Source organism: Ursus maritimus, unplaced genomic scaffold (assembly GCF_017311325.1).
Source record: "Ursus maritimus isolate PB19 unplaced genomic scaffold, ASM1731132v1 scaffold_25, whole genome shotgun sequence".
NCBI classification, from domain to species: domain Eukaryota; kingdom Metazoa; phylum Chordata; class Mammalia; order Carnivora; family Ursidae; genus Ursus; species Ursus maritimus.
The window spans coordinates 31,761,925-31,777,633 of NW_024425008.1; the positions used below are offsets into that span (position 1 = coordinate 31,761,925).

The 15,709-nt window shown below is 54.1% G+C and overlaps 1 protein-coding gene across 3 annotated transcripts; it reads left to right on the top strand.

Moving 5' to 3' along the window:
• The first annotated feature begins 2,427 nt into the window (after positions 1-2,427).
• TMEM229B (transmembrane protein 229B) lies at positions 2,428-15,702 on the top strand. 3 transcript variants are annotated; one of them, XR_005837681.1, is made up of 6 exons: positions 2,428-3,430; positions 4,188-4,291; positions 4,604-4,785; positions 8,835-8,919; positions 9,187-9,275; positions 14,608-14,688. XR_005837681.1 is itself a non-coding variant. In XM_008700574.2 (4 exons), the coding sequence occupies exons 3-4, from the start codon at positions 4,659-4,661 to the stop codon at positions 15,127-15,129; spliced, it is 645 nt and encodes a 214-aa protein (XP_008698796.2). In that variant the 5' UTR covers positions 3,278-3,430; positions 4,188-4,291; positions 4,604-4,658; the 3' UTR covers positions 15,130-15,702. The 3 variants fall into 3 exon arrangements, 1 of the variants encoding a protein (XP_008698796.2); XR_005837680.1 differs by lacking the exon at positions 14,608-14,688 and adding an exon at positions 9,446-12,725; XM_008700574.2 differs by lacking the exons at positions 8,835-8,919; positions 9,187-9,275 and having other exon boundaries at positions 3,278-3,430; positions 14,612-15,702.
• The last annotated feature ends 7 nt before the right edge of the window (positions 15,703-15,709 follow it).

Consider the following 15,709-nt stretch of genomic DNA (forward strand, 5'->3'; position numbering starts at 1 on the left):
CCTGAGCTGAGATCAAGAGTCGGACACCTAACAGACCGAGCCAGCCAGGGGCCCCTCAGACTTGTGTTTTAGCTCGCTCCTCCCTAGGGTCTTTCACGGACTGTTCCCTCTGTCTGGAATGCTTTTCCCAAAGCTCTCTGAAAGGCGTCTTTCTGATCTATGCCGAAATGCTACCCCCTTAGAGAAGTTTAAGACTTGCCCTCTAGCATCCAGTTTTTCTGTCTCCACCCGGCCTTTCCCCTTCTTTGTGGCCTGCTCTCAAACATTCCTCGTGTGTCTCCCCCAGAGGGATGTGGGCTCCCCAGGGGGCAGGAACATTGTCTTGTTCACACTCAGTTCAGTGCCTGGCCTCCAGCTGGTGCTTCGTCAATATTTGTTGACCACTGGAATACAACACCTCGAGTAAACAAATTAGCCTCCACAGGATGTCTTGGACTAGGTCTCTGGTTGTTTAGACATCTCTGGGGTGGTTTGGCTGTAGAAAGCTGTGAAAAGCAGGGCACTGGGTGTCGTGCTGTTCAGGGAGCCCAGGCTTATCCTCCAAAAGACCCGCTGGGCTTTTTTCTGCCTCCGCTGGTGAGGCAACAAAGGGACTGTGTCCCCATTGCTCCAAAGGTATGGGGTGGTAGGGTCACCTGTGTGATGTGGGCAGTAATAGGGAAAGCTGGGGTAAATAAATTCCTGGTCACTTAGTCAGTGAGGCAGGGAGGCTGTGAGGCTGCTGTCTGTCCCTTTCCAGCTGCCAGGAGGAGCCTTGCTGCTCTCATGTGACCGGGATTCCAGGGCCCCTCAGCTGATGCCTGATGGGATCTGCATAGGGGATTATTGATGAAGGGGAGGTGAGGCTGCTCTTTACTGTAACACATGCCTTGCTCTGGGACGGCAGCCAGGCAGCTAATTAGAGAGCCCAGCAGCTGTCCAGCCTTTCAGGCAGCAAGCAGCAGCTACCCAGTGCCGGGGGGGGGGGGTAGGATGGGAAGGAAAGGGAAGGGGCATGGGGCCAGAGACCAGCCTCCAAGGTGTAGGGGACGGGTGGTCTGGGTTTGTTCAGAAGGGGACATTGAGAAAGGCGAGTAAGGTAGGAGGGGCTGGATGGGAGGAGGAAGGAAGGAGAGGAGGGTGACAGGACAGAGTAGCCTGGAGGTGGGACAGAAGACAGAGTAGTGCGTTTTCTGGCTGGCAGAGAAACCCAGATTCCAAGAAACCCAGATCCCAAAATGAGGGGGCATGGAGTGGAAGGATGGGGTCAAATGGAGGGTGTGGGCGGTCTGTCTCCTGTCTCCACCAACCTTCCCTATGCCAGTCAGGCCCAAGGGCCTGGGTCCCCTTGCTTCTCAAGGGGAGCTGAGCAGCCTTTCCCCTGGGGGTTTGGAATTCCCGTGGTGTTTGTACCTCAGCAGGGTCTCTCGACTTGGGAAGTTGCCAAATCCACTTGTGTTCAGGGCTGGTCTTAAAAGTCTGGACAAGTAAGAGCAGTGGTTTGGGGTCTTGAGGGAAGAACCAGGGCACTGTGAATAATCTGAGAGCTCCCCCAGTGTGGCCTTGGGGCATTTTCTCTTTACTTTGTGGGCATCTGGGGTAGGGGAGATTTGGGGTAGGGGAGATTTGGGGAAGTGGGGAGGGAGAAGGAAGAAGGGATGGTGTTTGCCTGTCCTGTCCTGGCTCCAGTCTTAGGTTCTGGGCCATGGAGATTGTGCAGAGTGTGGGGGTAGGTTTGGTTTTAGGTTCTGGTCAGAGAAGTAGAGACTCAGTCCGGCAAGCCCAGCTTACCCTAAATAGTTACAGGGGAGGGGAGAGAATGATGCAGAGGGAATTTCCTGCCAGCAGCTGCTGGTTAAACCTCTTTGGGAAATGAATGCTATGTGCATGAAAACTGGATGTGCCTTTTGAGAGTGCCAGCACATTGTAGAAATAACAGAATAGGCGTTATTCTCTGACCTGAGCCCGAGCCTGGTCCCTTGCTCACGTAGGAGTCTGCGCTTTCTCCCGGGACGCCTGGGACGCTTCCTCGTGTGACACGTCTTCTGTATTGCCCAGACCCAAGGCACCCATTCATCTATCGACACCTCACGCTCCAGGTGATGGCTGTTGGAGGTGGGAGGAGAGGAGCATCCTCCTTCCTTCCCTCATTTGCAGGGATAGCCCTGCCCCTGTAAACTGACACTTTCAGTGCTTTGTAGGAGACAGCCCTTTCATGACAATGGCCTAAAAATTAGGGAAGAATCGAGACATCACTGTTTAGTTAATAACACTAGACAGTGCAATCACGCAAGAATTTAGCTGGGTTCTTCTCAAGCTGACTTGTCCATCCATCCAAAAGAAATTCCCTGGTCTTGAGGAATTCACCATGTGGAGGAAGAAACAGACAATAATAACCTTTATTTTTTTTTTTTTACAATAATAACTTTAAGACGGGGCATGATGTCTTAGTGCAAGGATGTGCAAAGTGCTGTGGGAACATCAGCGATGGGGTAGCCGGAGGCTTCGGAGGACAGCGTCACAAAGGAACGAGGAGGGAGCAGGGTCTCCGAGGAGCACCTGGGCATGGTGATGAAGCTGGATGGACAGACTCAGGCTGTGCGTTTACAAATAAGCCGCTTACAGAACGGACTAAGTAAATGGCAGTGAATGACAGGCGGGTGCACACAGGCGCATGGGAAGCAGCTTGAAGGCATGCTGTGTGGGGAGAGGGGGACCCTGGAGCCCAAGGACCAGGGTTTGAGTCAAATGTGTAGATTTGGCCTCATCTCTTAATGTCCTGAGAGTCAGTGTTTTCCTCTCTAAAATGGGGGTTGGGGGGTGGGCGGTGATGATTCCTCGCCTCCCTGCAGGAGTCTTGGGAGAATCGTGAGAGGTGATACCCCCGAGGAAGTGTAAGTTCTGCCCACGTTAGTTGCTGTAAGGACTCTTCACACGTTCATGTGCTCCAGAAACTTCGAGCTCAGGCCCTGCGGTCCACAAAGGAGCCTCATGCCATCTACACCGGGGACCTGCTCTCAGGGGCCAGGGAGTGTCAGCGGGGACAGCTTGCACACTTAGAGGCAGAGGCGGCGCTCCTGCTAGCCGAGCCCCTCATCCAGCCCCCAGCGGCTCCCTGGCGGAAGAGCCTGCAGACCAGGAAGCAGGAGGTGCCCAGTGGCAGGCCAGCCTCGAAGGGCAGCCTGTTCTGAGCGCAGGGGCTGCATCAGCCAGGGCAGCCCCTCAGCCAGCGGTGGCTCTCAGGGCCGCCTGCAGCAACCAGCAGCCTGTGCCACCAGGATGTGGGCTTTGGTTTCTCTTTCTCTTTTGTCTTGTGCTTGCTGATGTGGCCCGCCTAGGGCCCGGAGGAAGGGAAGTGCCCATGGTGGGATTGAACTCCCCAGGCACAGGTCATGGTGGTACTGGGGGTAGAGGGGTGTCGGACATGCCCCATTAAAGCCCTTTCCTCCAGGTAACGGGTATGTGCCAGGCAGGCTGGGAGAAGTGGGGAAGATGGACAGGTGGGGCAGGCGGAGGCTCCTGTTTGGGGAGGAGCTGGGGAGGAGCTGGGGAGGGCCAGGCCGAGTTCAGCAGCCCTTGGCTCTCGTCATTCACTGTCTCAGTGCAGGAGGGGGGACTCTAGGGGGGAGGGCTGCACCCTCTGGGGCCACAAGCATGTATGCGTACAGTGAATTTCAGGTCCAGACTCCTGCCCTTTCACTTCTCCTTGGCTCCCCTGCTGCCTCTGGGGAGCGGAGGCCCAGTCATCCCAGCTCAGAGAGCCTGGGAGGTACGGGGAGGGAGGCAGCCAGCCTAGGCACCAGCTGGGGTGGCGCCTCCGTGGGTGACCCTGCTGGGCCGTCCCTGGCAGGAGTGGCACCGGCTTCCACCCCTGTCCTACCGGAGGCCGAGCCCGACCTCAGCTCTGTCCTTGGGCTGGTGCAGAGGGTGCTGCATCCAAGGGGTTTTCAGAGAAGCTGCAGGACCTTCACATTAAAGTCAGAATTGTATCAAATGGTCAAGTCTTCGGGAGATAGTAAAAATGTGTGTGTGGCCAGGGGCGTCATAAAGTCAGATTTAAATCAGCTTGTGGTCGGTTATTGATGTTAACAGGAAGGGCCTTAACAAGAACAGTGATAAAATAGAGTGAAATAAATATTAGGGTGGTGGGATTGTGGGGAGAGGGTCTGGCACACATTTTGTGGGTGTGCTTGTTTTTCTGTGTGTAGCTGAGCTCAACTCCCCAAATGCTATGACAAGTGTCCTACGTTATCTGCCTTCCATGAGGTTCTTGACCGCCCTTGAGGACAGATGTAGCCACTGCTGGGCGAAGGTGAGAGTGTAATTTGAAGCTAAACGAGAAAGGCACTAGAGTCTAAAATTATACCCCCTCTCGCATTTACAAATGTGCGCACATTTGCTCGTGGTGCAAGAAGCCCTAAGTCCTAGCCCCACGTGTGAATTGCCTGGGACCCATCCCAGGCTGTCATTGCTGGATTAACCAGACCTGAGCAAACAGGGCAGCACAGAGGCGGTAGTGGGTTCCAAGAGAGGGCCCAGGGGCCTGGGTGGGATGACTGACTGCCTGGTGCTGAGCCCCTGGTGGGCAGTGTAAGGTAATGAATGCCTCCTCTTTTATTCCCAGGGACACATGGAAGCCTCCGGCCCACCAGCCAAGGATCAGCTGAGCCCTGGGGCTGATGCTTGCCCCCACTGCTGAGAATGACACCGAGGCCCAGCCAGGCACCAGGACAAAGGTTAACCCGGGACACTCCTGGACAGTGAGCCTGATGTCTGTTCTGAGCCGTGCACTCGGAGGTCTGATAAGTGAGTATGTGACAGGCTCCCCAGGCATCCCTGGCCCTCCCTGCCTCAGGGGCATGGACACCCTAGGTTCCAGTTCTGAGCCTGTGTTCTGCCCGAGGGCCTGTCACAGGGCTGTAGCTCTGGGATCGGAGGGGAGTGCCCGGCAGGTTCAGGTCATGCGCATACTGGAGCCATCTTAGGGCCACCTGGCCTCTGAAATATGTGCCCGACGCAGACTTGCTGAATGAGTGATGTCAGACACCGAGCACGCAGCAGATGACGTCTTCCCACATTCCCTTCTGTGTAAGCTCGGGGATGCTTTGGGCCTCAGGCTTCACCTCCGTGCAGTGAGAACTGTACTGCATCTGGGATTCCAGACTGCCCAGAGCCATGAGCGGTTCACGTGGCCTTGGGGAGAGCATCCAGGGCACTGGGAGGAGCGGGATTTGTGTGCCTTAGCTGCTATGGAGGTGGCCACCAGGGGGTCAAGAGGAGCAAGTCTTCTGCTGCTTTTGGCCTGTGAAGGGACCCCTCCTAAGGCCAGACAAGCTGCATGTAGAGCAGGGGCCCAGGGGGGACCGTGGAGTCTCACCTGTCCTCGTATGGCCTTTCTTTCCAGCCTTGGCCTCTGGCTTTTCCTTGATGGTGCTTTAAAAAATGTTGATTGGCTGCTTTCCCAAGCCCCAGAGGTCTGTCTAGCCTGAAGGCTGTTGTCTGAAGGGCAGACAGTCCCACTGTGGGTCAGCCAGTGGAGAACTCGCCTGGAAGACGAGGGGGGAGAGCCGGTGCTTTTGCACTCCCGACAGGACAAGCTGTCTGGGGGCTGCTGGGCTGGCCCCTGGGAACCCGGGGCCTTAGATTCCATGCAGGAGCTTGCAGAGAAGGAGAAGGGCAGCTAGGTAGTTCCCAGCTGTAGGTAGACCTTGCCAGTTGACAGTTTAAAACTCAGGGCTAGCATCTATTTTTCCCTCAACCTGGGCTTGCAAAATCAGTTTGTGGTTGGAGGGCCTTTCAGAAAGTGTGTCATTGGGGTGATTGGTGGCCGGGGAGGTGTGTACCTGAACTGCGGGGGTAGGGCGGGAGTGCAGAGATGGCCACAGAGGCCACGGCCATGGTGACTCAGGCCGGAGAGCTACTCCCCACATCGTGCAGAATTCCCCAGGGCAGTCTCCACCATCGGCCTTAAGACTGTTGTACCCTCTGGTCCAGGGATCCCACTCCTTATTATTCATTAAGAAATCGTTCTTTAGGAAATGGTCCCGGAGAAGAAAAGGTCTGAATTCTTCTGTTAGAGGCATAAAAAAGATGTTTCTCGTAGTGTCATGGTAATAGTGGAAATGGGAAACAATTACTGTCTCTTTGTTGAACATCTAGGTTAAGGAAATAACAGTTTTCCACCTGGTGGAATATCACACAGCCATTGTAATAGTGAGAACATAGGCACTATAACAGCTTGGAAGAACGATCATGATATACTTAGTGAAAATGTCAGGTTACAGGACAAGTACACTAGGGTAACTTGTAGAATAAACGCATGAGAAAGATGGCCAGGGAGAAATGATGGTGGCTGCTCGCCTGGTGGACTTGGGAATTCCTTTTCTTTCTATGATGTATGGATTTGCTTCTTGTGAAACTGAATGTAATCTGGATGAACAGTGACTTTCTCTAAAATGTGGGGTGATGGGGGACTTTTGCTCTCCAGGGCTTTTAATGTTTAAATTTTCTGTGATGTTTAAATTTTAGATATGAGCACGTTACTTTTATAATCAGGAAAAATAATAAAGATCTTTAAAAATGTTAGAATTGAAGTTTTAAAAAGACCGTATTTCCCAAGAAAGAGAAGAGAGAAAGGCTGAGGCAGCTAGTTGTTTGTACCGGCCCTGTGTGGGCCATTCAGGCTCTCATTCATTCTTTCATTCATGCCCCAGGATTAGTAGGTCGTATTACCAGGCACTGTTCTAGGCACTGGGCACCCCGCACTGAATGAGACAGAGCCCTGCCCTGCTGGCGCATTCATTCTAGTTGGGGGAGATAGACAACAGCAAGTAGCAAAATACCAGAAAGTGAAAGTGCTGTGAGGACTGAAACAGGATGATGTCAGTGACAGGGAGGCTATTTTGGATTAGAGATTTGGAGAAGATCTCAGGGGTGACCCCGTTGAGCTGAAATCTGAATAACAATAGAGAGGCAGCCGCGTGAGGTCTGGGAAGCGCCCTACAGGGGCAACGCACAGGGTGCCCAGCCTGAGGGCCCCACCCGCCGGGGGCCCCTCCCTGCCTGAGCCCTGGTGAACCTCTGTGCCAAGCTGACTCTCTTCCCCAGGCCCGCTTGCCCCCCTCTGCCTGCCAGCTGGGATTTGCTTCACATCTGAGGCCTTCTAAAATGCTCTCCAGCCTGCTGCTTTGTGTGGAGAGGTTTGCCGCTGCGCCGGGCGCTGGGCTGCTCTGGCCGGTGTGGTGCTGGTCTCTGCTCTTGGCTGGCATTTGCATGACAGGGCTGGGCCGTCTGAGATTCTGAGCCACATTGGGGCGGGCTGGCAGTCAGGGAGGCTCTGGGTAATGTGTGTCCTGGTGAAAGGTCTTTGAAAGTCACCTGCCTTGAAGCCCTCAGTGGTGGCTGCCACCGTGGTCCCAGGAGATCAGCTGTGACCCTGGAGGACCATCACATGCGTCTTGCCAGAACTTGGCCTAAGAACAGAACTTGGCCTCTCAGAATAGGCTGAGAGCCTTCAACAGCTCTGACACCAGTTCTGAGCTTCACTGATGATCTATCTAGAAGCTCACGTCCTTCTTGTTGTCTTTCCATACACCATCCTAGCCTTCTAGAAGCAGAAACTCAGAAAATGGTGGCGCCCTCAGAGGAGCCTGTAGTCGGCTTTAAGGGCAGGGCGGTGTGCTAAGAAGGCTCTGGAGCCGGACTTGCTGGCTTTGAATCCCAGCTCTGCCTTATAAGCTGTAATTACTCATCCTCTCTCTTCCTCAATTGCCCTATGTATAAAATAGGCTGGAGTATTATCTGAGTTAATACATGGTGAGTGCTGGGAAGAGTGCCTGATTATTCCTGTGACTTGGGAGGTAGAGGGAGGACCATCCCAGGGGACTTTCCTGGGGGATATCCGTAGCAGGAAAGGGTAGAACTCTATGGCTACCCAGTGACCACAGGTATTTAGCTCCACTTGCTTCCCTTCTGGCCCTGAAGCAAGCCCATGTGTTCCTCCCACCCCCACTCCACCCCCAACCTGATAACCACAGAGGAAGCTCAGGATGGTTTCAGACCTTGCATCTTTCACCCAGATGTCAGGGCAACTGCCCACCCCTCTTTGATTCCACTCACCGCCAGCACAGAGCCTGCCAGGGTTCTGGACTCAGAGTCCCCCTACTGCCTTGGCCTCAGGGGCCCCCTAGGGGGGCTGTGTAGCTCCCCAGCATGTGGAACTGAAGCAATTTTGGTGCCTGGGACTGGGGAAGTAAGTGAGGTGGAAGAGGAAGGAAGGCCTGCCTAGTCTGGTTGCATGGAAGGGGAATCCCAATTTTCTAGCAAAATGCTCCTCTGGACAGAAATTCCCAGAGTCACCGCGTTGTGGCACTGTAGCTTCCTGAGACAGGATGGGAGTTTGGGGTAAAACCAAAGGCAATCATCTCATTTGGTTTTGCCTCCAGCCTGACTTTTATGGAGTTCTCTTGTCCCTCTCCACCTGCTGTGCTCGCTGCCTAAGGAATAGCTCAGGCAGTTCCAGGTGCTGATGAGATACACTCAGGGAGCAGGACTCAGAACCCCTCCCCCCCCAGATCACCTGTCACCTGCCCCCTTGGAGGGGCAGTGCCCTGCTCTGACAAGTCACCTTTCCTGGAACTCCGTGTTCACAGGCCCTTTTATCAACAAGTATGAGGGCTCTTGCACTTGTGTGTTGTTCCCCAGTATCCTGCTTGTGAAACTGTCCCCAGCTCTTCAAATTCTTTTCTCCTGTTTACTTCCTTGCCCAGATCTCCTCTTTACTTCACCTGCGGTGTTCTTTCCCCGCTGTCCTCTCTCTGTGTCATGGTCCTCAGGATAGTTGTGTTTGTCACCAGGAGAAAGAGGCCGCCGTCCAGTGAGCTGCTGGTTCTTCCTGATGCAGGCCTTCACAGGGCTTTGATCCCAGTGCGGAGCAAGGAGGTACAGGGAGGGTCTGGGGCAAAGGGTTCCGGTGGGGGGAGGCCTGGCCGGGCCAGGAGAGGGTGGGGGAGCTTGTCCCAACTCAAAGTTTAAGCACTCCTGTGAGTGTTAGCATTGGGTTCAGGGAGTGGAGTTTTGAAAATCCAGCCAAGCCAGTGCGGCCTCTCATGTTAGCGTCCGTGCTGCCGCAGTATGAGTGGCCATCTCAGCTGATGACACAGTCTCATATCCCTTTTCTCTGTCTTCACCCCCGTCTCCTGGCCTCAGTTAGGACTTCCAGCTTCCCCTGTTTGCCTCGTGTGGAATAGGCGTGTTCTTCTGGCACAATCCCTCGGACGTGGCCTGACCTTGCCTAGGTATGCTTCCCCTCTGCCTAACCCTGTTCTTTCAGGGATGGAAGATTCCAGAAATGCAATCCTGTCCTTGCGTTCACCCCGTTCTTTCTTGCCCATCTTTTCCTCTGTTCAACAGCTTGCCCTCCTTCACCCTTTAACAGTGGCTCCTTCCATCTTGCTTTTGCTCATAGGGTTTGGAAGTCCAGCTCTTCCAAGTTACCAGCTCCAGGGGGGTGACTGGAGCCCCTGAATTGTTACTGACTGGGAACACATCCTCGGCTGTGTCTAGAGATGAGCCCACGAGGCAAGGAGAGCAGGGTGTTAAAGTCAGCATTGTGGTGGCGGCTGACTGGAGGAATCTACTAGTTCAGTCAGGCCACCGCACGGGATGAACAGGGAGCTCCTGCCCCCGGATCCTGGGGGCCAGAGGGGCCGGAGGCGCGAGTGCAGGTCGGTGGATAGACCTAAGCTCAGAGGGGCCAGAGTTCGGCGGGAGGCAGAGTGGTCTCCGGGCCACCGCAGCCCCACCTGTGTCTGGTCGTGGGCGTCTCCTCATTCTCAGTGAGTTTCCCTGGAGCCTGGGTGTGCTCTCGCCCACTCTAAGAGGGGGAACAACCTAGTGGGGTTTCAGGATAAAAGGAGGGTGTGAGAAGCTGTGCCAGGAACGCTGGCCCTTTCGTTCCACCCCTCTCGTTGAGCCAGGACCTCGGAGGGCTAGTTCTGAGACCCTCCCCTTTCACGAACCCTCCCAAGCCACACGAAAGCTGGAAGCTCGCCTTGCCTCTCCTCAGCTCAGTCTTGGTTCTCCCGTGGGCTGTACGTGCGGTTACTGGTTCCACAGGGTTGCTTGGCTGCCGGGTTATGCTCCGGGTGGAGGTGAGGGCCTGACCTGCTCGGCAAGGAAGGCTGCCCTAGTGACGGCAGGGCCGGAATGACCCTGCCTCAGGAAGGAGGTGGCGCTCGAAGCGGGAGAAGCGCACCAAGAGGCCTGGCTCTGGGCCAGAAGTGACAGCCACCCTCTACCCTGTCTGAGCATTCGCTCTCATCTTAGTGGCGTCTCTCTGTTAGCTCATTCACCCTTACGGTGACCCCCAGAAGTACTTACTCTTATTATTCTCACTTTACCTATAAGAAAACCAAGGCACAGAAGTCAGGTAACATGCCCTACCTTCCACAGGTGAAGGGTACCGGGAAATTGGAAAGGAAAAGGCAAGGGGGGAGACCAGGACGTTAGGATCTGGAGCCCCTGGGCTTAACCACTTCATGCTATTCAAACCCGTGAATCATGCCTTGTCGTTGGTGATGGCTCAGGAGGGAAGGACCCGCAGAACTTTATAGGACATCAGGTTTCCTTAGGTTCATTTGTCTGGCAAATTTGTGGGGCATCTTCTGTATACAAGGTACAAAGATGATTAATACATAGTCATACAACAGATGTATTTAAGATAAAATTTTATTTTTATAAAAGTTTAGACATACTCGTTAGAAAAAGATTTTAGATTATACAGAGAAGTTTAAGGAAGGAAATAAAAATCACTTGTGATGTCACCAGCCAGAGATGATTATGGCTAATTTTTTTGTACATTTGTATGTATGTATGCTTTTGCAAAATCAAAATCATAAATTATTCAGTTTTGAATCCTGCTTTTTTTCCCCCTCTTACCATTATATTAAACGTTCATCAAGCCGCCACTAGTGCAAAACATAGTGTGAACTGTTGTCACAGAAGTTAACGGGGTGCAGAGGTGGACAAACAGGGCAGCCGAAGAGGATTACGGGTCACGGGCCATGGGTTGGGGGTGGTGGTGACAGTAGCAGTTGGGAAGGGCACCCCAGGTAGCAAAAGCAGCAATGAAAAGACCCAGAGGACAAGATCTGAGGCAGAGGTGTCCCACAAAGGGCTTTGCCAGCCATCCCTAGGGGTTCGAGCCTCCTTGTGTGGATGATAAGGATACACTAGTGGGCCTTCTGTGGGGAGAAGCATCGGATTTGTGTTTTGGAAAGACTGCTGTTTCTATACACTCTTCAGTTTAATGAGTGAATTGGGAAGGAAAAGGCAAGCGGGGAGACCAGCTGGCAGATGACCGGGGGCATCCGGGTAAGTGATGGTGACAGCTTGAAGCAGGGCAGCAGCAATGAGAAAGGCGAGTCAAGAGGAAGAGATGATTTCAAGCACAGTTAAGTGGTAGAAAGGACAGGAGGTAATGGCCGACTTGGTGGCTTTGCCGTATGACTTGCTTTGACCAGTAAGATGTTCCTCGGCACGACTTAACCAGAGTCTTGAAAAGCATGGGGCAGTAGGGCCTGCTTGTCCATGTGCCTCTGCCCCTGCCATGAGAAAGCATGCAGGGGGCCAGAGACAGGTAGGTTATAGCCACCCCAGTCAAGGATAGGACACAGCCCCCAGATGACCAGCAGTCTCATGATCGAGGCCAGCCAAGTTCTGCCAACCCACAGACACACAAGCTGTAACAATAAATGAGATCTGATTTCAGCCACTGAGTTCTGGAATGCTCTATATGTAGCAATTACGAACGGATTAAGAAATGTCTTCTTTAGTTGAATGCTGTGTGCCAGGCACTGTTCTAGGCACTGGGGATGCAGTGCCAGACAGACAAGGTCCTTATTCTCAGGGAGCTCATGTTCGGGTGGGGATGTGGCAGAAGAAGCTAGAATGACCCCAGGGCCTCTGGCTGCTAACTGGGTGCAGGGTGGGGTCACAGGAGGAAGACAAGTTTTGGGGAAAAGATAATGAGTTTGAGGTGCCTATAGGACGCTTAGGTGGAGGTGTTCAGGAAGAAGTGGGATACGTAGGTGTAGGACACACAGGAGAGATGTCTGGATGGGGCCTGGAAGTTATCGAGGTAATAAAACAGGAAATCATCTGGACCAAAGCAAGACAGAATAAGTACTCTGGCTATTCAGGGGGGGAAGAGAGGGCTGTGGTGGTGGGGATGAAGACGATTTGATTCTGAAGGTAACCTGGAGGTTAGGTTTGTACTTGTGGACAGGAAACACACAGACAGATCTGCAGAGGCAGGAGGGAAAACCAGGAGAACCAACCAGTGAGAAGAAGGCTGAAAAAGTAGGCTGAAGTGAGATCCTAGAGTCTTGAATGCTAGGCCAAGGATGCTGTGGTGTTTCATTAGGACATGGGGCGCCAGTGAATGTTTTTGAGGAAGGGAGTGACACTAGGCACGCATGTCTAGGAGCTGGGCACTAGTAGGCAGTGGGATGAGTGCTGAAGTAGAAATCAGATGTGGATTCTAGTCTCAGCCTTTCCATTCACCGGCCCTGGGATATGGGGCAAACCCACTTCTCTCTGAGCCCCAACTGTCTCTCTGAAAAAACTGGAGTGAAACTCCCTGCCCTTCTTTGCATGAATCTTAATTTTGTAAGAACCAACAAGAAAAATGTGAATGAAAGTGCCTGGAAGACCACAAAGCGATGCACTGTGGGGTGGGGGCGTATTCTTGTGACGAGGTCTGCTATAGCTGAAAGATGAGGCTGGGATTCCCAGACGGCAGGCAGGCTGCAGATGCGTCCCGTTAACCTCTGTCCCCTTTCCCACCTTGACAGAGGTGACAAGCCTGGGGTCCACTGGCAGCTGGCAGAGCTGGGATTCATGTTTTCATGCTCTGCCTTCCCATTCCTGATGCTGCCCTGAACTCCTCCCCCACCCCCATAAACCTGCATCATTTAGAGAGCACCTGCCCTGGAGAGGTCTGTGCCCAGGCTGTAGAACAGAGGAGTGCAAAAGAGGCGCTGCCCTCAGGGAGGACACAGGCTAGTGAGGCAGAGCAAGAGGGCACATGCCTTCTAAGAGGAAACCGGGTGGCACTGGATAAAGGGCCAAGGGAGTCATCCAGTCACTGATTGAGGGCAAGGGAAAGCAGAGAGGTCGGTGGGCCAGGCCAGCCTTCAGGGAAGCAGCTTGGGGCCTTAAAGCCCAGTGGGGCTTAGAAGAGAGGAGGGGAAGGGAATAAGTAGAGAGGAGGACTCTCTCCTCTGTCAGCCCACTGGTTTCCTCTCCACATTGAAACTAAACACCCAAACCCGCTTCATGGAGCAGTTAAAGACAAATGCGACCACAACGAGCTGCCACTTTACACCCATTAGGATGGACATCATCAAAAAACCAGAAAATACCAAGTGCTGGTAAGGATGTGGCGAAACTGGAAGCCTTGTGCATTGCTGGTGGGAATGTAAAATGGTGCAGCTGCCATGGAAAACAGCAAGGCCATTCCTCAGAAAATAAACATGGAATCACTATGTGATCCAGCAATTCTACTCCTGGATATAAATCCAAAAGAACTGAAAGCAGAGACTAGAACAGGTATTTGTTCATCCATGTTCACAGCAGCAGTGTGATAACAGCCAAAAGGTAGAAACAAACCATTAATGGACAGATGGATAAATCAAATGTGACAGATCAATCACATAGATCAATCACGAAGGAATGAATATTATTCAGCCTCAAAAAGTGAAGGATATTCTGACACATGCTACAACATGGCGGAACCTCGCAGACACTATGCTCAGTGAAATAAGCCAGTCACAAAGGGACAGATACTGAATGATTCCCCTTAAAAGAGGTAACTAGAGTAGTCACATCCATAGAGACAGAAAGTAGAGTGGTGGTTGCCATGGGCTGGGGAGGAGGTGGGGAGTTAATGTTTAATGGGTGTGGAATTTCAGTTTGGGATGATGAAAAAGTTTTGGAGATGGACAGTGGGGACAGTTGCACCATAGTGTGAATGTACTTAATGCCACCGAACTATACACTTAAAAACAGCTAACATGGTACATGTCAGTATATGTTAACACACACAGACACACGCACACACACACAAGACAAATGCAAAAGGTTGCTTAGAAAAATCTCAGAAATATGAGTGACGTGGAATTGTTTGAGAAGAAGTGGTGGAAGAGATGGTGACCCCAGTGGAGGGGCCTGATGAGAAATCAGCTAGTAGCCCAGAAATGGAGGGGACTGGTGGGCCAGGACAGCCAGCTCTTCCGTTTGACCACAGATAATCCAAAAGAAAGCCTAGCGTATGTAGGAGACACCTCCTTCCAAAAGCGTTGGAGTGGAGTTGGTCAGAGGAAGCCGGAGGGACTTCCAAGTTTCTTGCCTGCCTTTCTCATGCCCGCCTGGCTAAGGTAAGGAGTAGGAATGAAGTCGTGGACCGCCAACAGGATCGAGAGCAGCGCGCGTAAGCAAAGAGGACGGCGGAGGAGGTTTGGAATCCCCTCGAGCCTGGTCGCGGCGGACACGTGGGCGGGGCGTGGGCGGGGCGTGGGCGGCCGGGAGGAGGGGCTGCCCCCTCACCTGTCTCCTCTGTGTCCGCAGCCAGCCCCGCCCGGCTCCATGGCGTCGGCCGAGCCCCTGACGGCGCTGTCGCGCTGGTACCTGTACGCCATCCACGGCTACTTCTGCGAGGTGATGTTCACGGCGGCCTGGGAGTTCGTGGTGAACTTTAACTGGAAGTTCCCGGGGGTCACGAGCGTGTGGGCGCTCTTCATCTACGGCACCTCCATCCTCATCGTGGAGCGCATGTACCTCCGCCTGCGAGGCCGCTGCCCGCTGCTCCTGCGCTGCCTCATCTACACGCTCTGGACCTACGTGTGGGAGTTCACCACCGGCCTCATCCTGCGCCAGTTCAACGCCTGCCCCTGGGACTACTCCCAGTTCGACTTCGACTTCATGGGCCTCATCACCCTGGAGTACGCCGTGCCCTGGTTCTGCGGGGCCCTCATCATGGAGCAGTTCATCATCCGCAACACCCTCCGCCTCCGCTTCGACAAGGATGCCGAGCCCGGGGAGCCGGGGAGCCCCCTGGCCCTGGCCAACGGCCACGTCAAGACAGACTGAGTGGGGCTGGGGGTGGGGCCCGGGGCTCGCTCATGGACCGGTGGGCGGCGGTACCAAGCTGGTGGGGTTACGTCTTCTGAACAGCACAAGCCCTGGCCTGGGACCGGCCTCAGTCCCCTAGGGCACAGACGACGCCCCCTTCACCCCAGCATCCTCCGCTGGGGCGGGGCCGGGTGGGGGGGCGGGCGGAGTCCCTCTGGGAAGGGGCTGTGGATCTCTGCTCAGCTCGGAGGCTGGGGCCCGAGGCCTGTGGCTAAGCAGCGGCTGGACCACCTGGGTGACTTTGGAAGCAGCAGGCCCTTTCGTGGCTGTGGGGCTCTGAGAACGGGGCAGAGGTGGGAGGCAAGGCCTGGGGAGGCTTTGGGCTGCTGCGTGGCCTCCTCCCTCTCACCTGGTTAGGTGGACTTTGGCTGGTTCCATTAGGCAATATTCAGGTGCTTGCTTGCAACCGATACCTCCCTGGGGGCCTGCTGGGCTGCAGCCTAAGGAGAGACTGGGCAGCCAGGAGGCTGCTTGGCAGCAGTGCTGGTATGCAAGGGCTGGAGGCCTTTCCTTGGCTCCTCTCCCCCCCCCCAGGGCC

What these genes read in the sequence shown, in the direction of transcription:
- TMEM229B (XM_008700574.2), top strand. Translation starts at nt 4,659, where the DNA reads ATGCTTGCCCCCACTGCTGAGAATGACACCGAGGCCCAGCCAGGCACC. An exon ending in TGCACTCGGAGGTCTGATAA is followed by an intron (nt 4,786 to 14,611) that starts GTGAGTATGTGA and finishes GTCCGCAGCCAG; the next exon opens with CCCCGCCCGGCTCCATGGCG.